This window comes from Nothobranchius furzeri, chromosome 16 (assembly GCF_043380555.1).
Source record: "Nothobranchius furzeri strain GRZ-AD chromosome 16, NfurGRZ-RIMD1, whole genome shotgun sequence".
NCBI classification, from domain to species: Eukaryota; Metazoa; Chordata; class Actinopteri; order Cyprinodontiformes; family Nothobranchiidae; genus Nothobranchius; species Nothobranchius furzeri.
The window spans coordinates 26,550,665-26,577,112 of NC_091756.1; the positions used below are offsets into that span (position 1 = coordinate 26,550,665).

A 26,448-nucleotide genomic window follows, 5' to 3' on the forward strand; every position below is an offset into this window, starting at 1 on the left:
TTTCAGCACGTCTTCACCCTGTTAAAAAAAACTGTTGCACCATTACTAGTGGCTGTCTTCACTGAAAAGATGTCCTGTGGATAAGATGGGATTTACAGCTCATGCTTAAGCACTGCTCGGTGTCGTCGTCCTCTGCTGTCTGTCAGAGTAACCACAGCTTCTCCTCTTTTCTCTGCTACACCCTTTCATCTCGTTCCATCAGCCAGCTCGATGTGATGGGTTTTAGGCTTGAAGTCCTCATCGAATCTCCGGAACTTATCCAAGTTGGTGATGATATGTGATGTTGCTCCTGTATCCACCATCAATCCTGTAACCCGGCTATGCGTCTGGATTTCCTGATCCTCATCCCTCAGTCGAAATACGAATTCCTTGCCGTCGTCTTCATCAGCTGCTCCCCGAGCCACATCCTTTTGTGGTTTCCTTCTGCATGCTTCAGTCTGGTGTGCGTTACTTTTGCAGTAGTAACACCATCTCTTGCGGTAACAGGTTTTAGCTTTATGTCCTTTCTGACCGCATTTTTAGCAAATCACATCAGTATCAACAGTTCTCCAACTTCCCACACCTGGCGGTGCATTCTTAGTTTTTGGCTGAATTTATGCTTTCATAACATTATCGCCTCCTGCTACTGCTGCAACTCTTATTTTCTCAGTGTCTTCATAACTCTTTAATTTTACTTTGAAGTTAGCAAAAGTCATTGTTGTCTCACTTTGAGTGACATGTACAATGAAGGGTTTAAACGAATCTGGTAGTCCCTTCATGACCATGGCGATGAGTAAGCCATCACTCAAAGACTCAACCGCACTTCTTAGAGCAGTAATGGTGGCTTCCGCTCTCAGGACGTAGTTCGTCACGCCTTTACTGTCGCCCTTCAATAGCGGCGTCAGCTCCGTGTATAAACTTATGATCCGGGGCTTCACTTTCCCGGCGTAGTAGTCTCTTAATATTTGTAGAGCCTTCCGCCCATCGTCAGTGGCGTCACGCATCACCAGGGACAGGCCCTTGTAATCCAGGAATTGGATCAGCTCCGCGTATGCCTCAGCGTTTTTATCCGTGTATTCCTCATCATCATCGTCCTCGTCAGGCTTCAAAATCACTTCCTTCAGGCCTTGTAGACGTAGATGGCCGAGGAACTTAGTTTCCCACAACTCATATTTGTCCTCATCCTCATCGAACACCAGCCTTGACCAGCGAGAGTTTGATTCTCGCCTCTGACTCATGGCTTCAGTTAGCTTAGCTTTCATTCTTCTCCGTCTTGAAGCATCTGGGCCCATAACCTGTTAGCCGATGTCGTTTTAACACAGCGGAATCAAGACATAAGTTGAATTGTAAGTGTTGCAGCTATGGAGGTTAACTCATGAAATTCACATGGACTCAAAGATTCACCGTTTTAGAGCTCAGCGTCAGATGGCCAGTCCATTACATCCGGGCACCGCTCACATGCCCATCTTTCGCCAGGAGCTCACTTTTATTTACTAATGTCACAGGTCAAAGGTTACACACACACGTCACTTCAGTTTTTCCATGCCCATAAAAAGAATAAACCTCACATATACACATAAACACACAACATCAGAACATAACACTTAACACACCTTCTTCAAGCAGTGGTACAGGAAGAAGTCTGCATCCTTCAAGAAAAACATGATTTTCATTTAGGACAATGCTCCATCACACACGTCCAAGTACTCCACAGCGTGGCTGGCAAGAAAGGGTATAAAAGAAGAAAAAATAATGACATGGCCTCCTTGTTCACCTGATCTGAACCCCATTGAGAACCTGTGGTCCATCATCAAATGTGAGATTTACAAGGAGGAAAAACAGTACACCTCTCTGAACAGTGTCTGGGAGGCTGCGGTTAATGCTGCACGCAATGTTGATGGTGAACAGATCAAAACACTGACAGAATCCATGGATGGCAGGCTTTTGAGTGTCCTTGCAAAGAAAGGTGGCTATATTGGTCGCTGATTTGTTTTAGTATTGTTTTTGAATGTCAGAAATGTATATTTGGGAATGTGGAGATGTTATATTGGTTTCACTGGTAAAAATAAATAATTGAAATGGGTATATATTTGTTTTTTGTTAAGTTGCTAATAATTATGCACAGTAATAGTTACCTGCACACACAGATATCCCCCTAAAATAGTTAAAACTAAAAACTACTTCCAAAAACATTCAGCTTTGATATTAATGAGTTTTTTGGGTTCATTGAGAACATGGCTGTTGTTCAATAAAAAAATTATTCCTCAAAAATACAACTTGCCTAATAATTCTGCACTCCCTGTATAAGCCTAATAAAAGCCTACTAAACTGCAGAGACAATATATCTGTCCGGATCACTCCAAAATATTAAGTTTACCTTCAATATCTGTCTAATTGTTTGTTGTTACTCCGTTCGCGCCACTCCTTTCCCCGCGAAGCGGCCTCTTTTTGCGCACATCTCGTTACTCGTGCAGCCTTCCTCACTCTCTCAGTTACATAATGATACTTTTTATCAATTGAATATGTCAGACTTCCATCAACAGCAAAAGGATCTCATGTTTTTGTGGGGTTTTTATGTTCACAAGCCCATTCCCTCTCACGGATTACTAAACTGCTGTTTTGACAAGTTTACTAAACTGCTGTTTTGACAAGTTATCAGATAGTCTAAAAATAGGTCGTTTTTTTAGTTAAGTATAACTCCGCTTTTACATTTCCTATTAACTAAATTCAAAAACTGGGGTGTAGTTTATAATCGCCTTTTTAAAGCTGAATTGAAACTGAAACTCTTGCTGCTACAGCATCCCAAATCAGACCTGTTCAAAAGACGCGGATACGCGGCCATGGACCCCAGAGGTTTAATAAAACATAATTCAAATCACACTATTTTCTTAGGCCTATTAGTAACACATATGATTTTGTTCATGTGGAAAGTTTATTGGGTTAAATCCACCAACTACCGGTAAACACATTCTGAACTTCAACACAGCGCTTGAAGCGGCGCTGCTAGCAGCTGCGACCCAAAAAGTACCAGAACCGCTCACCGCTCATGCGCAATCATGCATCAACAGTGCTTGCCCGCTATTTCCCTAATAACACACACTGTTCGTTTTTATTTCTACACTTTTTTTTTACTCACAAAGATTGTCAAGAAAGTGTGCTTGTCGTGTTCATGTCAAATTAAACTGATCACAAATCACAGATTTACTTTCTTTATTTCGTTTTCCTCATCCAACCCCCATAAATCCGTGTGTGTCCTCTTGCATCACTCCCGGTGTACGCTCGGCTTTAGTAGGAGGGAGACCCGCGATTATCGCTTTGTCGCTCATGTCTCATTGAAAATGAATGGAGGAGAGGCGAAGTTGCCTCTCATCTGTCGAGCCCATTAGAAGAGCACAAGCCGTCAGTGCACGCAATGAGGAAGTACACGTGCGCTCTAAACCAGGTCTGAACCAGGACTAGACCAGTAAAGTGAAGCATGCTTTTGGCTGTTTATAATTTTCACAATGTCTGGTTTGCACTGATATGTTCCGAGTCCCGAGCCCGCACAGATGTTTTACCGTGCCCCCGCCCGCGCCCTAAAACCCGGTGCACCTTTTGAATGTGTTAACTCATTCACTGCCATTGACGACTAAAGTCGTCATTTTAGATCCAACCGTTCACTGCCATTGACGACTTAATTCGTCATTTGCATTTTTTTTACTGAGCATCGGAATGAGCCCCCGCGCTGAGAGAACAAACATCTCAGCCCTGATGCCGATCTTCATCCGCATACGTCACAGATCACATGATCAGGAAGCAACACATCCATGTGTTAGGAGATCGTTTTGGGCCGTTCCTGTGAAAAAAGTGAGGCGCGAACCGGAAAAGCGTCTGCCGATAACAATTCGACAACGGATTATGAAAGAACGGATAACGCTCGAAACACGCGGCTTCTTCCTGATGTAAGAGGTGAGTCTCCTCTTTGTTTTGGTTGTTTTGGCATCGACATCATGCTAGCGCGCAAAGTTCTGTGACTCTTAAAAAACAGTAAAAACGGTGAGAAACGCTGGCAGCGAAGGCCGTTAGTGATCAGGAAACGGCTGGCAGTGAATGAGTTAAATACCAAAAGACACCCATAACTGAAGCTGCGCCCTATAACACAGTGCTCTCTATGGTCGTTAAAATACGGTATGTGTATTTTAAAACTATTTCAGTTTATTATAAACATTACACTATAGTATGTGTATTTTAATACTATTTCAAGTCAATCTAAACATTATACTATAGTATGTGTATTTTAAAACTATTCCAGGTCATTCTAAACATTATTCTATAGTATGTGTATTTTATTGCTTTTTCTGGTCATTCTAAACATTATGCTATAGTATATATTACTGTTGTCACTGTGTGAAAATTTAACCTCACAGTTAATGTGACCAAAATTATCATGATTTTCGGTATTATCGCAGTATTTTTTTTAAACGTGTTACATTTTCAGACAACTACATAAACCCTGTATATCAGGAAAATATTGCCCTCAGGTTGTCTAAATTTTGCCAAAAATTTGTTATTTTGTATTTATGTTATTTATTTGTTTATATTTTTCCCCTTTAGTCTTTAAAATAGCAATATTTGCCCATAACTTCTTATTTTTTGTCTTTTTGATGTCATCATTTTAAAAATATTAGATCAGATGATACTCAGTACTCAAGTAGCCTTCTAATCAGATACTTTTTTTTACCCTTACTTGAGTAATAAACCCTATATCAGGAAAATATTGTCCTCGGTTTGTGCCCTTCCAGTGAGCTTTGCAGATTTGGGAAAATGTCATCAGGCAGTAATCATTGTTAAATTCAAAATTATTCTCAGAAACCAACTCTTATCTGCCCCTGGGAGCCCCGTAATGCATAGCGTCATTTCAATATGGGGGTGTCCACGACACAGTTTAAATGAAGGTAGCGGTGCTGCGGCTGCTTTATATAGCGAATCGTTGCATTCTCCCCCAACCCAAATCCTCGGATCACGCATTTTAGCTAAAACGCTAACATTAACTTGCCTTGCGTTGACTGTAGAGTTGTGGGTGATGGTCACGCAGATGTGTCATGAGATTTGAAGCTTTGCTGCCTTTCACAGACACTTTTTCCTGCACGTGCTGAAAACAGGATAGCCGTCTTCTATCAACTGTCCCTCTGCATTCTTCAAATATCCAAAAAATTTCCATACTTCCCACTTTGTCTTCTTTGAAGGATAATAAATGTCCTGAGCCCTGCCGTCTCCTACTTTGGCCATTATTTCAGCTTTAGCTTCAAGAAAGTTTTGGCTGTAAACAACAAAGTGTGTATGTGCCGCCGGCAACTTCAGCAGATGATACGGTGGCTGGTAAGGGTCACCGCGCCTACACCGCAGCCACGGTAATCCACCGGGATAATATATATTTAAAAAAAAAAACATGGTTATTTTTATTGTCCACTTTTTTTTACCGGGGTTTACCACTACACCGGTTACTGTGACACCCCTAGTATGTGCATTTTAATACTATTTCAGGTCATTCTAAACATTTTACTATAGTATTTGTATTTTAAAACTATTTCAGGTCATTCTAAACATTATGCTATAGTAGGTGTATTTTAATGCTTTTTCTGGTCATCAGGAAATCATTGAAAGCCTCTTGGCTAAAGGGGTCATCCGACCCTGCAACAGCACCTACTCGGCTCCATTGTGGCCAGTAAAGAAGACTAATGGTAAGTGACGACTAACCATTGACTACAGGCAACTCAACAAACGGGTTCCCTTGTCATTGCGTCTGGATTCTGGACAATTCCTGTCCATAAATTGGACCAACACAAACTAGCCTTCTCCTTTGCCAACTGCCAGTACACCTTAAATCTGTGTCCTTTTGGTTATTCCAACTCACCAGCTGAGTTCAACATCTTGGACAAAACCTGCCCTGATGCTCGAGAGCGAGGTACCCTCATCTATGTCGACGACAATCTTGTTTGTAAGCATACCTTGGATGATAAACATACTATAACATCTGTATTTTAAAACTATTTCAGGTCAGTCTAAACATTATACTATAGTACGTGTATTTTAAAACTATATCAGGTCATTCTAAACATTATACTATAGTATGTGTATTATAATACTATGTGAGGTAATTCTAAACATTATACTATAATATATGTATTTTGAAACCATTTCAGGTCATTCTAAACATTATACTATAGTATGTGTATTTTAAAACTTTCTGGTCATTCTAAACGTTTTACTCTAGTATGTGTATTTTAAAACTATTTGTGGTCATTCTAAACATTATAATATAGTATGTGTATTTGAATACTTTTTCAGGTCATTCTAAGCATACTATCGTATACTGGGATAGGAGACAGAGTTGAGTTGCCATAGCGACGGCACATTCCACATATCTTCTGAGGGGGGAGTTTTTGTTGTAGCCTTGCAGACGCAAGAACGCCAGATTCTGATTAGAAATTGTTTTGGGGCCAAACAGAGATTATTTCCTCTCTGTCTTACAGTTTGTTGGTCCTCAACCTCTCAGAGTCCCAATAATGGATATTAAACTATCCCAATCCGTGCTGGTTCGTTCACTCTATCCTTCATGGCATCCATCTTCTGTGCCAATGAATGAATCTTGGCCAAAGTTCCAAGCTTATGATTCATCTCGACAATTACATGAGTCTGTGAATTCACAGTGCGGTGCAAGCCATCTCTGAGTTCGGGGATCAGGCCAATATTCCTCTACAGCTCGTTAATTTTCCGGGAAGACAGGAAGCCCCCAAGGCCGATCGGCAGGAAACCCGACACCAACACCACGGATATCCACACATCTTCAGAGTCCTCCACAGACAGCTGGTCTGTCCCGGAGGGGCATCCGAGAGCCCCTTCTCCCGTTCTCATCGTTGAAAAAATTTCATCAACCGCGTTGAGTGACCAATTGCAGAGATCCGTTTAAGTGAATTTCAGTTTCCAGAAAAAATGCAGAAGCAGCCGTGCACCCAGCGCACACAGACAAAGGCCTTGAGGATAAAACATGGAGGAGAGGAGAAGAAAAGCGTCTGCACCCTCCAAGAGCCGGAAGAAAAGAATTTCAGGTCATTCTAAACATTGTACTAAAGTATGTGTATTTTAATACTATATCTGGTCATTTTACACATACTATAGTATGTGTATTTTAACGCTATTTCAGGTAATTCTAAACAATATACTATAGTGTGTTTATTTTAATGCTATTTCAGGTAATTCTAAACAATATACTATAGTGTGTGTATTTTAGTACTATGTGAGGTCATTCTGAACATTATACTACAGTATGTGTATTTTAATGCTATTTCAGGTAATACGAAACTATATACTATAGTGTGTGTATTTTAATACTTTTTCAGGTCATTCTAAACATTATACTTTATGTGTATTTCAATACTTTCTCAGGTCATTCTAAACAATATACTATAGTACGTGTATTTTAATGCTATTTGTGGTAATTCTAAACATACTATAGTACAGAGATCACTAATAGGCGGACCTGGGTCCGGATCCGGACCGAAATGCTGTCTGGTGTGGACCCGAGCCTAATGCCAAAATAAAGTTCGCCTAATTTTATAACCGCTTCTGGCCGGTGCAGCTATTGCATTCTTTACGGTAGTATTCTAGCATCCACGAACACCCACAGGCCAATTGTGTGCGAGTTTAGTCAGACCACGTGACACCAACAAGCCAATAACATGTTTTATTCCTGCCAGAAAATACAGGCGATACGTAGCGAAAATAAACGGTTCAGACGCCGGAGAGAAGGAGAGCAGCGAAGAGCAGAAATTTGAACAGAGAAAACGAGAGATTCAGGCGGAGAGCGGTGGAAAGAAGGAGACATTCAGGCTAAGAGCAGCGACAAGGAGAGATTCAGGTGTAAAGGAGGAGGAATTCAGGCAGAGAAAAGGAAAGCGGCGACAGGCGACAAGGAGAGATTCAGGCGGGTGAGACGGAGAGAAGTAGAGAAAGCAGAAATGGCAGCCTCTAAAAAACGGAAAGTGGACAGCGAAAATAGAGCATTTAATCCAGAATGGACAGAGTCATTTCTCTTTGTTCTTCCCACTGGTGGCACAAAACCTGTTTGTCTCATATGTTCAGAAACAGTGGCACTTATTAAAAGTGGCAATGTGAAACGCCATTATGAGACAAAACACAAATGTTTTGAAGAAACATATCCCCTCAGATCAGAAGTAAGATCAGAGAAAATACGTAGTCTCAAAGCCCAATATGAACAGTCCACCAGGATCCTGAGCCACACGTTCACTGCTCAGCAACGAGCCCATGAGAGTTCCCTCAGAGTTTCTTGGATTTTGGGTCAGCACAAAAAACCATTTACTGATGGAGAGGTTGTCAAAGAGTGTATGACAGCAGTTGCTGAAACACTGTTTGAAGGAAAAGAAAAACAAGAAGTTTGTGAAAAAATAAAGCAAATCCCCATATCAGCATCATCTGCTACAAAGAAAAGTGAAATACTGACTCAGGATGTTGTAGCCCAGCTAGATGAAGCCATACAGAAGGCACCATGTGTAGGTTTGGCTGTGGATGAGTCCACTGACGTGTGTGATAATGCTCAGCTGTTGGTTTATGTGAGGTTTTATTACGCAGAGCAGAAAGCATTCTATGAAGACCTGCTGGGTATTACTCCTCTTCAGACCAGCACAACAGGAGAGGACATCTACCTGGCCATTATGGAGATGTTGGCAAAGAGAGGAATTGAGCCTTCAAAAGTGATTTCAATAACTACAGATGGAGCCCCTGCTATGATAGGGAGAGAAAAGGGAGCTGTAACAAGAATGAAGAAAGACAACCCTGACCTCTTAACCTACCATTGCATTATTCATCAATCTGTCCTCTGTGCCTCCCTGTCAGATGAGCATGCTGAGGTGATGACTTCAGTGATGAAAATGATCAACTTTCTTAGAGCGTCCTCTTCCTACCAGCATCGCATGCTTAGAGAATTCCTCAAAGAAGTTGATGCCAATGCTGATGATCTTCTGCTGCACAACAATGTGAGATGGCTCAGCAAAGGCAGAGTTTTAGCACGCTTTTGGGCCATCAGGAGGGAAGTAGCATCTTTTTTGGCAGAGCTAAAACATCATAAGGCAACACAGTTTTCTACATTTCTAGAAAATGAGAAGCAGATGGACAATGTTGCCTTTTTGGTTGATATAACTTCACATCTAAACGAACTGAACTTGAGGCTACAGGGCAAGGACAATTCCATTTGTGAACTAATGACAGCTGTCCGTGCCTTTCAGAGAAAACTTGAAATGTTCAAGGAGGACTTGCAGGAAGACTGTGTCCACTTCCCAGCAGTGCAGGAACAGGTTCAGGGACAGCGAGATGTCTCGTCGTTTGTTGTCTTCATTGATAAACTTATTGCTAACTTCAGCAATCGTTTTGATAGCTTCAGCATTGGCCAGCAGCTCACCATGTTCATTCAGAACCCATTCCTCATCACAGATGTCAGGAGCTTCTCAAAGGAAGCCACACAGCATTTTAAATGGGTCAATGCCAGGGATCTTCAGATGGAGTTAGTTGACCTCCAAGCAAACGTGGCCATGAAAGAACTGTCTGCCAGGACTGACCCGTCCTCATTCTGGCTCCAAATGGTTCCTGAGACAGCTTTCTCACATCTAAAGAAAGTAGCCTTGTACATCCTGACCATGTTTGGTTCCACCCACAACTGTGAGGCAGCGTTCTCCACAATGAACATTATAAAAAACAAATATCGTTCCAGGCTCACCAATGAGCATCTCCACACATGCATGAGGATGGCTCTGTCTCCATTCAAGCCCAGGTTCAAAATGTTGGCAGGACAAGCAAGAGCTCACTTCTCTCACTAAGTAAAAATGTGGAAAACATTAACCTAATTATATGTTCAGTTATTACATGTGTGCAGAGTCACATTTTTTAAAATCATTTTAAGACTTTTTAGTTCGCACGTGAAGAGGAAAAATGTAAAAAATTAATCTTTTTCTACATTTATTCTGAAGTTAGTAGTTTGTGAAGATTCAGTTGCCATGTGTTATTTTCTTGTTGACACTTTTTTCTACTTTTATTTAGTAAATGAGAGAACATTCCAAATAAATCATTTACATGTTCAACACTTTAAGTGACAATAAATGTCATAAGTATTTGAAATACACTGAAGTATTTCTGATTTGATATGCAAATTAATAATGCAGATGTTGATAAAACTGCTAGGATACTTAAATACATGTCACACTATTGTAGGTCGGACATAATGATCTTTCGGACCTTGGGCTAAAAAAATTCTTTCTGACTGGACCTTTTTAAATAGTATTTGTATACCCCTGCTATAGTATGTGTAGGGGTTTCCTAATCAGCTACCATCATTTTTTTTAACAAATTAAAGGACCTGTTACTTCTATGCAATGGCTTTAGAGCAAAATAATCATTTGACTTCTCTCATTCTACAGATGAACAATGAATTTCAACTTCAAATGCAAATGCTATTTTGCCAGTGGAAATATGAAACGCAGCCCCAGCTATATGCAGCTTGCTGAAATGAAAAACATGTTGATGCAACTTTTCAATCTTTAACAGGAAGTCACAAAAGTCCAAGCCATTGGAGATGACTCCCAGGTGGGAGGGGCTCAAACCCTGTGCTCCGCTGATTTGCCTCCAGATAAGATGGAAACGCTGCAACCGGATGTACTGATTGGCTTTGAACTACAGGAAACACAACGTGTCCCATATTGCTCCATCCACATTGATAAGTGCAACCTCCAGGGATAGTGGCCCGGCGCCCCCTGGTGTCGAGCCTGACGAACTACTGTTGGGACCTCTCCTGCCACAGGGTGGTAAGCCCACAGAATCTGTCATATTGCAACAGGGGCATCCCTGCAATGCACTTTTAGATACGGGTTCAAATTTTACAATCATGAGCAAGTCTCTTTTCGACTGCGTCTGCTTGGATGTAGGGGGAGGCGTACGTCCTCCAGAACTGATTCCCTGTGCATTAACTATCTGTGTTTTCTCTGATTCTACAGTGCTCTTCTAAGACTCTGCTCCAATTCACGATCGGTCCCATGAGCTTGACACACCCCGTGTACATCTGTGAGAGTGGAACCATGCCTTTGCTCATTGACATCGATGTTTTGAAGGGCTTTGATGCTTTTATCGATATTGGAGAAGGGGGACAGAAGGTAGGTGTTAGAAAACCTCTGCCGTTCACTCCACCTTAGTTCCCCGACTCACGCTGCCTTGCGGTAGGTGATTCTGAGCATGGGGGAACCTCATGCTCACTGCTGAGCTCAAAGCCATCAGAGACTCCCTCCGATGTTTTCTGTCAGATTGAACAGGTCGTGGACCAAGCAGATGCTCTTACCAATGACGTTGAGCGAGACAAACTATGACAACTTTTGTTAAAATACAAAGATTTTCTTTCACTCGACTCCTTGGACTGTGGTCTAACCACTATCCATGAGGTCAGGATTCCTACACTGCCACATGCTGCGCCGACTTTTGTGCATCCATACAAGATTCCCCTGGCATCCAACGGACCAGTCCAGGAAATCATTGAAAGCCTCTTGGCTAAAGGGGTCATCCGACCCTGCAACAGCACCTACTCGGCTCCATTGTGGCCAGTAAAGAAGCCTAATGGTAAGTGGCGACTAATCATTGACTACAGGCAACTCAACAAACAGGTTCCCTTGTCTAGGTACCCGATGGCGCGCCTGGAACAAGAACTGCCAAAAGTGAAATACGTTAAATACTTCTCCACCCTTGACATTGCGTCTGGATTCTGGACAATTCCTGTCCATAAATCGGACCAACACAAACTAGCCTTCTCCTTTGCCAACTGCCAGTACACCTTAACTCGGTGTCCTTTTGGTTATTCAAACTCACCAGCTGAGTTCAACATCTTGGACAAAGCCTGCCCTGATGCTCGAGAGCGAGGTACCCTCATCTATGTCGACGACAATCTTGTTTGTAAGCGTACCTTGGATGATAAACATACTATAACATGTGTATTTTAAAACTATTTCAGGTCATTCTAAACATTATACTATAGTACGTGTATTTTAATGCTATTTGTGGTAATTCTAAACATTATACTATAGTATGTGTAGGGGTTTCCTAATCAGCTACCATAATTTTTTTTAACAAATTGAACTACCTGTTACTTTATGCAATGGCTTTAGAGCAAAATAATCATTTGACTTCTCTCATTCTACAGATGAAAAATGACTTTCAACTTCAAATGCAAATGCTATTTTGCCAGTGGAAATATGAAACGCAGACCCAGCTATATGCAGCTTGCTGAAATGAAAAACATGCAGATGCAACTTTTCAATCTTCAACAGAAGTCACAAAAGTCCAAGCCATTGGTAATGACTCCCAGGTGGGAGGGGCTCAAACCCTGTGCTCCGCTGATTTGCCTCCAGATAAGATGGAAACGCTGCAACCAGATGTACTGATTGGCTGTGAACTACAGGAAACACACAACATGTCCCATATCGCTCCATCCACATTGATGATAATTGCAACCTCCACGGATAGTGGCCCGGCGCCCCCTGGTGTTGAGCCTGATGAACTACTGTTGGGACCTCTCCTGCCACAGGTTGGTAAGCCCACAGTATGTGTTAATTTTCCAACAGGGGCATCCCTGCAACACACTTTTAGATACGGGTTCAAATTTTACAATCATGAGCAAGTCTCTTTGCGACTGCATCTGCTTGGATGTAGGGGGAGGCGTACGTCCTCCAGAATTGATTCCCTGTGCATTAACTATCCGTGTTTTCTCTGATTCTACAGTGCTCTTCTAATACTCTGCTCCAAATCAAATCAAATCAACTTTATTTATATAGCACTTTTCATACAAAAAATGCAACTCAAAGTGCTTTACAGATTAAAATGGCCCCATAGATCCCACATTCCCATCCCAGCCCCCCTCCCCAAGTATAAAACAATTAAAAATTACAGTTCCCCTCCCGCACCCAACTTCCAAAGTGGACATACAATCACCCGCACACACACACACACACGCACACACACACACACTCGTGAACACCAGAGGAAACAATAGGCTGAGTTCAGATGGGTCAGGTAATGAACGACACATCATCAGCGGAGCCATCTGCCTTGGCAGCAACAGATCCACGGCAGCAGCCAAGACACCGGCCCATGACGCCCAGTGGCGTAGGGCAGAAACCCCCACCAGTGCCCGGGCACTACCTGGGGAGCGCCCCGGCCGCCGCCGCCCCTGACCACCGGCCCCAAGGCAGAGGGCTCCGCAGAGGAAACACTGGAGGATTTAAGATATATAACATATAAAATAATAAAAGCTAATAATGATAAAAAGTAACTGATAAAAAGTGATTATAAAGATAGTAAAAGAAAACATAATCATATAAAAACACTAAGATGTATATAAAATGATAAAAATAATAAAAGAGATAAATATGTATTTATAGATAAATAGTAATCAGTTAAAAGCTAAGCTAAAAAGGTGGGTCTTGAGCCTATTCTTAAAAGCCTGGATGTTCCCTTCGGACCTGAGGTCCTCCGGCAGCCCGTTCCAAAGGCGAGGGCCGTAATACTTGAAGGACGCCTCGCCGTGGGTGTGAGTCTTAACTTTAGGGATAACTAGGAGACGGCTGCCAGAGGAGCGCAGAGACCGCGAGGGTTTATACAGTAAAAGCAGTTCTGAAAGATAAGAAGGCCCAAGACCATTAAGACACTTAAAAACCATTAAAAGAACCTTAAAATCAATCCTGAAACATACGGGGAGCCAGTGCAGTGATTTTAAAACCGGAGTGATGTGCTCCCGCTTCCTGGTCTTCATCAGGACACGTGCTGCTGAGTTTTGTAAAAGTTGTAAACCTGAGATGCTCTTTTTGGGAAGACCAGAAAGCAGGGCATTGCAGTAATCAATTCTACTGGTTACAAAAGCATGCACTAGCGTCTCCGTATTGGCCCGAGAGAGAATGGGGCGGACTCTGGCGATATTCTTAAGATGGTAAAAACCTATTTTTGTGATATTTTTAATATGGGGGATAAAAGTCAGCTCAGAGTCGAAAATAACACCCAGATTCTTCACTTGTAGTGATGAATAAAAAGACATTGATTGTAGTTTAGGTAAAAGTTTCTCTCTCTGGGCCTCAGGACCGATGACTAAAACTTCAGTTTTGCCCTGGTTGAGCTGGAGAAAGTTTTCAGTCATCCATGATTTAATATCTAAAATGCAATTAAAAAGTGTTTCCATTGGCTGAGAGTCATCAGGAGACACGGAGATGTACAACTGTGTATCATCAGCGTAACTGTGGAAATTCACCCCATGTCCCCTGATGACGCTGCCCAGAGGGAGCATATAGAGGTTAAAAAGTACTGGGCCTAGAATTGATCCCTGAGGCACCCCGCATGTGATGCTGTGGACCCCAGAGGAACAGGTATCCAGACTCACCATAAAAGTCCTGTCTGTGAGGTAGGAAGTAAACCAACTGTGAACAACACCAGAGAGGCCGATCTGTTTTAAACGGGTTAAAAGAATAGTGTGGTCTACTGTATCAAAGGCAGCGCTTAGATCCAGCAGAACCAACACTGTTGCCCTCCGAGCATCATAATTTGTTCTAAAATCATTTAAAATCTTCAGAAGGGCCGTCTCAGTGCTGTGGTTCACCCTAAAACCAGACTGAAATTTCTCTAGGACATGTTGGTGGTTGATAAAATCATTAAGTTGTATTAAAACAAGCTTCTCTAAAATTTTGCTTAAAAATGGTAAGTTGGATACGGTCGAAAATTGTTAAAATCATTAAAATCTAAATTGCTCTTCTTCAACAGGGGTCTGACCACCGCCCGTTTAAAAGCAGCAGGAAAGACCCCCGTCTGAAGGGAACAGTTCATCAAAGTTAAAATCTCATCTCTAAATGAGTCATAAAATTGTTTAAAAAACCTTGTGGGGATAGGGTCCAGAACACACGTGGTGGGCCTCACTGAGAAGAAAACTTTATCAATAATCTCAGATTCAACCAAGACAAAACTGTCCAGTGTTTCCTCAGGTAGACACACACTCTCAGATTGATCGGGAGCAGCATGACATTGGGTGGAAAAAATGTTACGTCTGATGGTGTCTACCTTCCCTCTGAAGTGGGCTGCAAACTCCTCACAGAGAGCATCCGAGGGGGTTTTCTGGAGAGAACTAAATTCACGACCCAAAATATTTGTGACTGTAGAAAACAGAATTTTGGGATTATTTCTGTGTTCTGAGATGATTTTAGAAAAGTAATTATTTCTGGAATTTCTAACAGCTTTGTTGTATGATTTTAATAATTCCGTGTATATTTGTTTATTAATTGTGTTCTCATATTTCCTCCATTTTCTCTCCGCCGCCCTGCAAGATCTTTTCAACATTTTCAAGTTTTCATTGCTCCAAGGGGAAGCCGGTTTTGGCTGTAGCTTTTTAATCTTAGGTGGAGCGAGCAAATCCAGAGTAGATTCAAGTCTACTGTTAAAATCATTGAAGATAAAATCACAGGGGGCATTTAAATTAATAGGAGGGATCTTTTTAAAAGTTTCCAGAAAACCAGCAGCCACTTCAGGGGTTAGATGGCGTTTTATTACAGTTCTCACAGAGGTCTCCTGCTGAATTATGCTGGTAATGCTAAAAAACACACAGAAATGATCTGAGATCGCTAAATCCACGACAGAGGACACACTGGTGGACAGACCATATGTGATGACCAAGTCCAGGGTGTGTCCTCTGTCGTGGGTTGGTTGTGCAACATGTTGTGTAAAATCCATATAACTCAAAATGTTTAAAAATTCAGTGGTAAAAGGGTCTGCAGGGTCATCTATGTGTAAATTAAAATCACCAGCTAAAATAATACTATCAAAAGAGTTGTGCAGAATTGATAAAAACTCGGAAAATTCCTGTATAAAAAGTGCACTGTGCCTCGGAGGCCTATAAAGAGTAACACACAAAATCTGAAGATCGCTGAAAAAGGCTGCACAATATTCGAATGTGGTGTAGTTATCAAATAAAACATGTTTTGCAGAAAGTGTAGATGAGCTTATAAAAGCAGTTCCGCCTCCCTTTTTTCCGTTTCTTATTGAATAAGTAAAATTAAAGTTTGGTGGGGAGGCCTCTGTGAGAACAGCAGGAGCATCTGAACTCAACCATGTTTCTGTCAAAAATACACATTTAAGATGATTATCTAAAATGAGGTCATTTATAATAAAAGTTTTGTTCAGCAGAGAGCGAACATTTAAAAGAGCCATATTGATAGTAACTAAAGGTGGAGTGACTGTGTGATTGACTGGGGGTGAGATTATTGACAACTGTTTAAGATTATTAAGATTAGCCCGGTTAGTTTTATGTTTATGTGATCGCTCTCTGCTGATTACAGGAATGTGAGAGGTGTGCAAGGGTCCAAGTCCGATATGTGGGTTACTGTTAAAATCATAACTGGGTTCATAGGATCCTGGACCAGTGGGACATCATGATGTGGGGGGAGGAGGTTGGGGCGTGGGGGTAGCTGGGGGTGGTGTAGTGGGTAAAGGTGGTCGTGGGCAGGCTAGGCTCATTTTAAGTGTGTGGGTACCCTGTCTATTTAGATGGAGTCCGTCAGGCCCAAACAGATGCTTCCTGCCCCAAAAAATGTTAAAATTGTCAATAAAAGCAATGTTGTGCTGCACAGTGACAGAAGAAAGCCAGGTGTTCAAAGATAAAATTCGGCTAAAGCGTCCAGTTCCTCTGTCAACCGTGGGGATGGGGCCAGAGATAAAAACACACAGATGTGTGCTTTTTAACAAGTTAAAAAGATGAATAAAATCATGCTTGAGGAGTTCAGACTGCTGCATGCGGGTGTCGTTGGTGCCAGCGTGGATTATTATTTTACTCACTGTTGGGTGATTGTGGATGAGCTCTGGGATCCGTTTGGCAATGTCCATGACTTTCGCTCCGGGAAAACTGTGAGTGACGGCTCCACTCATCCTGACGTGTTTGATGATAGAATCTCCGATGATGAGGGTCCTTGGTGGCGGGTCGGCTGGAGCAGAGGATCCGTCCGGGACCTGCTGGATGTTGTTCAGCGGTTCCCGGGGACTGCAGCGGTTCTCCTGGGCCGAGGGCTCCCTCCGTGGGTTTGGGGTGAGGGTGGCAACTCCTCGCCGTGCTGGGGCTCCAGCCCAGGGCTGGGCGGGACGTGGATGGCCGTCGGCGTCCGACAGCTGCTCCCGCGGCGGCTCGATGCAATCGGAGGATGGTAGCGTGGAGCTACAGGGCCCAGAGGCCGTCAGCGGAGGGAAGTCCTTCTCCAGTAGCGCGAAACGGTTGGTGAGTGGGAGGCCAAATGGAGCAGATCGATGGCTGGAGCTCCGGGCCCCCCCACCGCGGCAAACCGTCGACCAGGCACCCTGGAGCGTTGGAGTGGAGCAAAGTGGGAATTTCGGCTTGGCTCCCTGCTGGAGCCAGCGCGCCCTTTCTGCCTCCTCCGCAGTTATTTCGCGGGCCTCCGGTGCCCCGAGGCCGCTTGGACAACCAGCGGTAGGTCCACCCTCCACAGCCCCGCCGGGCTGGTACGGGATGGTATCCGCCAATTGAGCGCTATCGGCGGCGGCGAGTGTATGGCCAAAGATGATATCCACGTCCCGTTCGTGGTCCTGGATCTGATGTAGCGTGGAGATCCTCTGCTCAAGCTCCAAAACCTTCTGAGAAAGTTTGTGGCATCCGTCACACCCAGGACTGCAGGTGAGTGGAGCCATTGTGAGGTAAAAAGCAGTCCGAACTCCAGTTAAAATGTGCCAGATAAAAGAAGGTCCTTAAAAGCTTTCTTGGGCTAAAATCAGTTAAAACCAGTCATCATTAAAAAAGAGATTAAAAGGGAAATAAAAAGGCGTGGAAAACAATTAAAAAACAATTAAAAAACCTCCACCATCAGTGAGAGCTGTCACAACAAGCTGTCACTCAGAAAACAGAAAACAAGAAAACAAGCTGAAGCTGGCTCCAATTCACGATCGGTCCCATGAGCTTGACACACCCCGTGTACATCTGTGAGAGTGGAACCATGTCTTTGCTCATTGACATCAATGTTTTGAAGGGCTTTGATGCTTTTATCGATATTGGAGAAGGGGAACTGAAGGCAAGTGTTAGAAAACGTTGGTTACGTATTGTAACCCCAGATTCTATGAGTCTAGTCGCAGCCCTTAAGCGAGCTGCTATTGGAAGGATGATCTCCGCATCAGCCAATCATGAAGAGCTTCAATGTCTGCCCACTAATAGTGGGCCCCCTTGTGTGTATATAAGTGGAGCGACTCCACTGTTCGCCTCCGATGGCTCTTAGTCCTAACAGAACCAGTGGAGCCAGTGGCTTAAGGGCGACTAGACTCATAGAATCTGGGGATACAATACGTAACCAACATTCTATTTCATCTAGTCTTAGCCCTTAAGCGAGCTGCTATCGGAATAACGCGCAGCTCGATGGGTTTACGCCACACTGGTTAGCTCAACCAATGAACACCCCCAACACGCCTTTTTAGGGAGGGATGCTCAGCCTCAGCCCAGGCTCGAAGGCTGAGGCAGCCAAAACTAAGAGTGGAGCCCCCACTAAAAAATAACATCCATAAAAGGATGAAAATCATTCAAGCAGGGCTGATGGGATGCCATAAAGCGTTCATTCAGCCTGCTGAGGTCCAAGCACCGAACGAGTGACGGAACCTGAAGACACATCTCGTAAATAATAACGAGTAAAGGAAAAGGTTGATGCCCATGAAGCAGCCTGACAAATATCTTCCATTGACACACCACTGAGGAGTGCCATAGAAGAGGAAATCCCTCTGGCTGAATGAGCCCTGAGTGTCTCAGGAGGATCCTGCCCTGATGATGTGTAAGCGAGTGAAATGGCGTCACATAGCCAGTGCGAAAGACGCTGAGTCGACAGCGCCTGCCCAAGGGAAGACTCCCTGTAGTGCACAAACAGGCTTTGTGAGCGGCGAATCCCCGAAGTGCGTGACACATATTGTGCGAGCGCGCGCACCGGGCAGAGAAGATGGGAAGCCGCCTCCTCCTCAGAACTATGGGGAGGAGGAAAAAGTCCAGCCAATGAAATTGACCTGGATTTGAAGGAAGCCGTAATGTTTTTGGGCACAAAGGCTGGGTTGGGGCATAAAACAGCAGACCCGCCATCCTCCCGGATCCTGAGGCATGCGGGAGCCACTGAGAGGGTGGTTAGGTCGCTCACTCTCTTGACTGATGCCAGAGCCAGCAGCAGCAAGGCCGTTTTGAGTGACAGAAACTTGAGTGAGACCTGGTCCAAGGGCTCAAATGGGGCTTTAGATAAGCCGTGTAGAACCACCGTGAGGTCCCACTGGGGAAATAGCAGCCGGGACACAGGTCTGTTCCTCTTGACGCCTTTTAGAAAACGTTTCGTGAGGGGATGACTGAAAACAGATCTATCTCCAAAGCCCTGATGACAGGATGAGATAGCTGCAGCATATGTCTTAATAGTGCTGAATGTGAGGCCTCTGTCCATCAGTATCTGTAGAAATGATAGGACATCCGCCAGCTGGCAGGAGAGCGCTTGAACATTCCGTTCTGTGCACCAGTTCTGGAAAGCTGCCCATTTAGCAGCGTAAGATGCCACGGTAGAGGGCGCTCGTGCACTCTGAATCATGGCCACCACATCATGCGGCAGCCCAGAAACCTCTAAGCGTGACCGCTCAGCGGCCAGACCCAAAGCCTCTGGCCTATTTCGGGAGGATGTCTGATTATTCCATCTGCCTGGAGAAGGGCATCCTCCTTCCATGGCAGCCTTCATGGGGAGCCGGACACTAACGCTTGTAGGTCCGGAAACCATGACGCGGACAGGCGTCTGGGAGCCACCAGAATTACCGAAAGCTGTTCTGACCGAACTTGGTCCAGGAGCCGGGGAATCAGAGGGACTGGTGGAAACGCATAGAGGAGCGTTTGGGGCCAGGGCTGGTGTGAGAAGGCGTCCGCCCCGAGTGGGGGTCGGTCCCGGGGGCTCATGGAAAACCACAGGCGACACTGAGCGTTTTCTCGGGCCGCGAACAGATCCACAGAAGGTACCCCGAACCTGATCCAGAACAGTGACACCAGCACAAGATGCAGACGCCAGTCGGAGTCGCGGGGTCCCCCTCTCGACAGGATGTCTGCTGCTACATTCAGGACCCCTGGGATGTAGGTGGCCTTCATTGACAGCAGGTGGCCATGTGCCCAACGCAGTAAATCTGTGGCTACACACAACAGAGGGAGAGACCGAACTCCCCCTTGGCGATTTATGTAGGCTGCCGCCACCCGGTTGTCCGTGTGAACTTCGACATGACGGCCCTCGAGAAGGGCAGCGAAGTGTCTGACCACATTCCTCACTGTCATCAGCTCCAACACATTTATGTGCTCGTGCGTGTGGGAGGGCCAGCGATCTGCCACCGTATGGGACAAGCACGTGCCCCCCCCCCCCCCCCCCAACAGCGACGCATCCGTAAACACAGCCACGTGTGACGCAGGGCGTCCGATGGGAACTCTGTGTGAAAGGGTGCAGGGGTTCCCCCAGTGAGCGAGGTCCCCACTCCCTAAGGGGGAACCCTCAATATACGTGCCTTCTGACGTATTGGGTGCACCTGGAGGCAGTTAAACCAACGTTGCAGGTGCCTCGTGTGCAGCAACCCTAGCAGCACCACAGTGTGGGCTGCAGCCATCATGCCCAGAAGTTTCATGATTAATAGGGCTCTCACGATCCTGCGGGGTTGCACTCGGGAGATCACCTCGATGAGATCTGCCGCTCTCACCGGCGACAAACGTGCTCTCATCAGGGAGGCATTCAGCTCCACCCCGAGAAACACATTGGACTGGGACGGAAGGATGGAGCTCTTCTCCCAGTTTATAGAAAACCCCAGGGTTGACAAATGCTCCGTTAACTTCCTGGTCTGTTCCGACGCCTCGTCCTCGGACCAAGCGCACAGGAGCAGGTCGTCCAGGTAGAATAAAACTCTCATTCCCGCCACGCGCAGCAGCTGCAGTGCGGTCTCCAGACATTTGGAGAAAGTGCGCGGGGCTAGCGAGTAGCCGAAAGGGAGACAATTGAATTGGTATTGAACTCCCCTGAATGAGAAGCGCAGGAACTTCCGGTGCCTGGGAATTACCGGGATGTGGAAGTATGCGTCTTTCAGGTCTATTGACATGAACCAGTCTCGAACGCACGTATTCCAGGACTTGCCTCATTGTCAACATGCAGAAATGCATCACTGCTATGGAGCAGTTAAACAGGGAAAGATCGAGAATCGGTCTCATTCCTCCCGACTTCTACGGTACTACGAAGTAGCGGGAGTAGAAACCCGAGAGCTCTTGTCCACGAGAGACTCGGGAAATAGCGTCCTTGGACAGAAGTTTCCGCAGCTCCAACTCTAGGGTCTGAGACTGAACTTGTGATGTGAACGTTGTCTCCACAATCCCGTTGAAGGCAGGAGGAGCGGCCTGAAAATGGAGTGCGTGACCGTAATGAATGGTCTCCAATATCCATGTGCTCATGGCACAAAGGCGGCACCATTTGCGCGTGCGTTCTGACTGCGGACGCGTGTTCGCGGTCACTTGAGTAATGTCTGAAGACTGAGTATGCGCCCTTACCGCCGTCGCTCGCCCCAGAAGACTGGGGGCGACCCATGGAGGGCTGTGCTCGAAAGAGCGAGTGTGAACCAGTTGGAAGAGGCTGATCCGCACCGCGGGGTGTGGAGACCAAAGAAGCAGGGCGAGTGGGAGCTGGGTCCATACACGGGCACGGCAAAGTGCCCACGGACGGAGCCGCGTACTGTACCGCTGCGCGTGACCGCGGCCGCGTCATGACGTCCCGTCCCACCCAGCGTTGTGGGGAACACGGGACGGGCTGGGCCTGGCCGGAGGCCGGTGCGCGAATGGTGCGCACCTTTACAGCTGGCCGTGAGACATGACTGACTGTGGGAATACGTATATGTGCCGCAGTGCTTGATGTGGGGAACGTGTGTGAAGAGCCGGCAGAGGACTCTGCAGAGGATTGTAGGATTGAGCTCTTTGAGTGATGTTTTTTTGATTTTATTTCAAAACCAACATCAACAGCAGCATCAACAGCATTACACTCATGAACACACACATTCCCCCCAAGGAGTCATTTCCGTGGCTGCTTCCGGTGAGGTTCCTGCGCCTGCGACTGCCACGATGGCGTCTGCTGGCTCCGCCGAACCCGTTGGCCACCAACTCGCTGGTCTCGCTGAGGTGGAGTCAAAGTGGGGGTCCAGCTCCGTGGAGCGGGCGGCCTAGCCGGGCGCCTGAAGTTCCCAAGCCGTTCGTCCCATCCTCTGGCGGAACGGCCGGAGTGCGAGGCTAACCGAGGGTGGACCAGGTCTCAGTTCAGCTGTCTTCTGAGCCCTCTCGATGACGCCCCTAAGATGGGGACCGAACAAAACGTCAGAGGTGATGGGGCCTTCCAGCATCTCTCTGTGCAGGTGATCAGGAATGGAGGGCAGGGCCTTGAGCCACAGGGCCTGCTGGATGAGGGTCTGCTAGGCAGCAATGCGAGCAGAACCGGTGAGCACAGCAGCGCATAGATTGAGGATAGCATCAGTAGTTTTAATGATGGCGGTCTTCGACTCGTCGGGAGCGTCCAGCTCCTCCATCATCTTCGAAACGCCGAAGGCGTGAAGGGCGATGTTATTCCCTGCAGCGCCGGTCTGAAAGGCACACTGGTGTGCGCGGTCGGTGAGCCGTGTCAGCAGCTAGTCATGTTTCGAAGCGGGAACTGCTCGCGGGCCAGTGAGGTGGTTCTTGGCGCCAAACAGCGAGGCCAAGTCCGGCTCGAGTGGAGGAACAGACGGCCAGCCCTGGTCGGAGAAGCCCTCGACCTTGGTGATGGGCGCGTAGGTGGACACTGGCGCCTTGAGCTTTGCAGTCTCGGTGAAGGTGGCGGACCAGCAGCCCATAGCAGCGGGGAAGCATAGCCAGATAGGGTCTGGACAGCGCGTCTTAGTTGTCCCGAAAATTCCCGCCAAGTCATCAACTTTGGGCGGGGGCGGTTCTGGAACAGCTAGCCCCTTGCGGACAGCAGCTGCGGGCAGCTCCTGGAGCAGTGCTCTTATCTGCTGGTAAGAAGGAGCGAGAAGCCGCTGGGGCAGGAAGACCCGCTGAGCCAGGCTCGTCGACCTCCGTGTTGTCTAGGAGGGAGGAATGGCTAAGGCGGCTAGCCTCGTCGTAGTCCTCGCTGTCAGTGATGTCATCCAGCCGGTTGAAGCCAGCCGGCTCCTGACCGGCGTTGAAGAAGTCCAAAGCCTTGTCCAGCGAACACGTCTCAGCCACCGGGAATTCCTCGTCGGCAGCGGGAGTGAAGCACTCAACCCGGCGGATCTTCTCAGCCACAGGCAGAGCGGCACAAAACGGGCACGAGGTCTGGGGGGTCAAGGCCAGGCCAGCGTGATGAGCCCCGAGACAGACCTCGCATTTGGCGTGCAGGTCCCCGCTGGAAATGGAGCCCGTCTGGCAGGCCGGGCAGGTTCTGGCGTCGCTGGACATGGCTGGTGAGTCGTAATCTTCTTCATAATTGCTCTTTAAAGAAGCTCTCAGGATTGGCATGAAGAGAAAAAGGAGGCGAACAGTGGAGTCGCTCCACTTATATACCCACAAGGGGGCCCACTATTAGTCGGCGTACATTCAAGCTCTTCATGATTGGCTGATGCGGAGATCATCCTTCCAATAGCAGCTCGCTTAAGGGCTAAGACTAGACGAAATAGAACCTCTGCCGTTCACTCCACCTTCTTTCTCCGACTCACGCTGCCTTGCGGTAGGTGATTCTGAGCATGGGGAAACCGCATGCTCACTGCCGAGCTCAAAGCCATCAGAGACCCCCTCCGATGTTTTCTCTCAGATTGAACAGGTTGTGGACCAAGCAGATGCTCTTACCAACGATGTCGAGCGAGACAAACTATGACAACTTTTACTAAAATACAAAGATTTTCTTTCATTCAACTCCTTGGACTGCGGTCTAACCACTATCCATGAGGTCATGATTCCTACACGGCCACACACTGCGCTGACTTTTGTGCGTCCATACAAGATTCCCCTGGCATTCAACGGACCAGTCCAGGAAATCATTGAAAGCCTCTTGGCTAAAGGGATCATCCGACCCTGCAACAGCACCTACTTGGCTCCATTGTGGCCGGTAAAGAAGCCTAATGGTAACTGGCGACTAACCATTGACTACAGGCAAACATTATACTATAGTACGTGTATTTTAATACTTTTTCAGGTCATTCTAAACACAGGGTTTCCCTTACATAGCCGTAGCCGTGGTGGGCCGCCACGGCTGAAATCCCACCGCCACGCCTGCAAGATCCCAAGTTATTATTTTTTTTTTTTCGCTGTTTCCCAAAGAAGCAGCGGGAACTACTATGTTGTGGCTTGTGATCACAGCCGTCAGGCAGAAAGGAGGAGTAGGCAGGGCAAGGTGAAGTTACAGCCATAGGCGGAGATCCCAGGGGGGACACAAAGTTGTCGCCCCACAAAAGTTATTGTAAACACATAAAGGCTATCAGTAAACCTGTATTGTACAAAACAATGTGTTTTTAATTGTTGAGAAATTATAGTCCACCCCTCACCACCCAATTCCTCAAGTTGGTACGGTCGGTCCACACACGCTGTTTCCAACGGGCGGGGCTGCCGGCTCTGCCCCGCTCACAGCTTCACAGCAGCCCGCCGGCTCACAGGAGGCGGGAATCAAAATGTCAGAGGTTTCCAGCAGTAAGTCATTTATCACACGCTTGTTCTACAAACTTAAATATGTATGTCAGATGTGGTCATACATGTCAAACATAGACACCGATTATCTTTAGATTTTGATCACCGGTCGGAGATCCCTTTGACAGACCACCACAGTAAAAAAAAAAAAAGTTGTCACTTCATGTTCTCTGGTCATTCTAGGATTATTCTGCTATTATTATTCCATTCACTAACGTGATCAAAAGTTCCTTTTTCCGGACATGTATGCTTTCACAGTCTTCTCCTAGAATCTACGGAGCATTTATTGATAGATGAAAATGTCCGCGTTTCATCCTTTTTAGCAGATGAATATTGTAGAATCAAAACTAACTGGTCCGATGTATGGAAAACCACAGCGTTTAACCGCTCTTATCACGTCTTCCCCAGGCTCTGCAGTTGTATACAATATGTCAAAGTGCAGGTGCACCGTGCAGCTTAGGGATGAACTGGTTGCAGCAAATGTGTGGTGGAGGGACGTTGCTCAAAGCTCTCAGTGTAAAACAGAGCCAAAGATCCCGTTGGCCACAGACCCAAAAACACTATGAAAACTGAGAAAAGTGACAGATCGATTAAACCGAAAGATAAACTAGAGTATGTATATGTTTAGTTTATTTGTAAAGTAAATGTTTTTAATTTTTATTATGAAAATGAAACAAATATTTCAAGAATATATTTTTAGATTTTGTGTATCTTTTCTTTCAGTAGGACTTAGATAAAGTTATTAAATATTACATAGTTATTCTCTAATAGCCTACAAACATTTCTATCATTTATTAAAGAGATTTCAGTCATACTTGACTTGTGAAAGCTGATTTGAAGTTTGTTATTTTTTCTAGCCTGTCACGGTTTGCCTCCTACTGGTGGATTTTCTGGGTTTTTTTTGTGTTGCAGGTAGGCGCGGCAGACGGCACACCTGTTGGGAGTTCGACTAATAGAGGGACAGAGGATTTAAGGAGCGGTGCGACTCAACTCCAGTGCCGGCTGATACTCTCACATGGGTAGTTCTCTAGCCTCTGAACCTGCCTGCTTGTCCGTGTTTCCATGTTGATAACTTTGAACTCCGTTCCAGTAACCTGTACCTGCATCACCTACCTTGCCTGGAGTTGTTCCCACGTCTCGTCGCTTAAAGATCCTCTGGATTCCTCTCTCCACGTCTGCCCGCCTGCCTCACGCTCTGAACTCCTCTTCTGGTCCGACCTTCCTCAGTTCGCCTCCGCTCTGGTTCCGACTCATGACCGTAAGAACTTTCCCAGTCACAGACTCATCTCCTGGTTCTCTGGTTCTGGTCTCGCTCACCTTCTGCTTATATTCCCGTAGATTCCGGTCTCCTCCTGTTCCTGATCTGAAGCAGCGCCTTTAGTTAGTTTTTGCCTTTTCTGTTGTTCTTCATTGTAAATAAACCATTTTACTTTTACTCACCGTTCCTCTGATGTGATTCTTCATGTCCTGGGTGAAAGCTCTTACCCACAGCATGACATAGCCATATTTAGAAGGGAAATTTCAAATATATTAAAATCAATATGGAACTATTTGGATTTTAGTAGCTTTCATGTTATGTGATTTAATAAAATTTTAATTTGACATTTTATGTTCTTCCTCTTTGTTGTGAAAAAGTTAGATATGTTTTAGTACTTAAAATTAATGCTTTGCATCCATCCACACGTGTAGTTGTTGGTCAGCTAATA

General features: G+C 45.7%; 1 protein-coding gene across 4 annotated transcripts; it reads left to right on the forward strand.

Moving 5' to 3' along the window:
* The first annotated feature begins 6,018 nt into the window (after positions 1 to 6,018).
* LOC107373033 (SCAN domain-containing protein 3-like) lies at positions 6,019 to 26,177 on the forward strand. 4 transcript variants are annotated; one of them, XM_070545503.1, is made up of 6 exons: positions 6,019 to 10,829; positions 11,019 to 11,961; positions 12,209 to 12,592; positions 25,655 to 25,761; positions 25,833 to 26,000; positions 26,081 to 26,177. In XM_070545503.1, the coding sequence occupies exon 1, from the start codon at positions 7,977 to 7,979 to the stop codon at positions 9,846 to 9,848; it is 1,872 nt and encodes a 623-aa protein (XP_070401604.1). In that variant the 5' UTR covers positions 6,019 to 7,976; the 3' UTR covers positions 9,849 to 10,829; positions 11,019 to 11,961; positions 12,209 to 12,592; positions 25,655 to 25,761; positions 25,833 to 26,000; positions 26,081 to 26,177. The 4 variants fall into 4 exon arrangements, with proteins under 4 accessions (XP_070401604.1, XP_070401605.1, XP_070401607.1 ...); XM_070545504.1 differs by having other exon boundaries at positions 11,019 to 11,174; positions 11,322 to 12,592; XM_070545506.1 differs by having other exon boundaries at positions 11,019 to 11,174; positions 12,417 to 12,592.
* Positions 26,178 to 26,448: the final 271 nt, after the last annotated feature.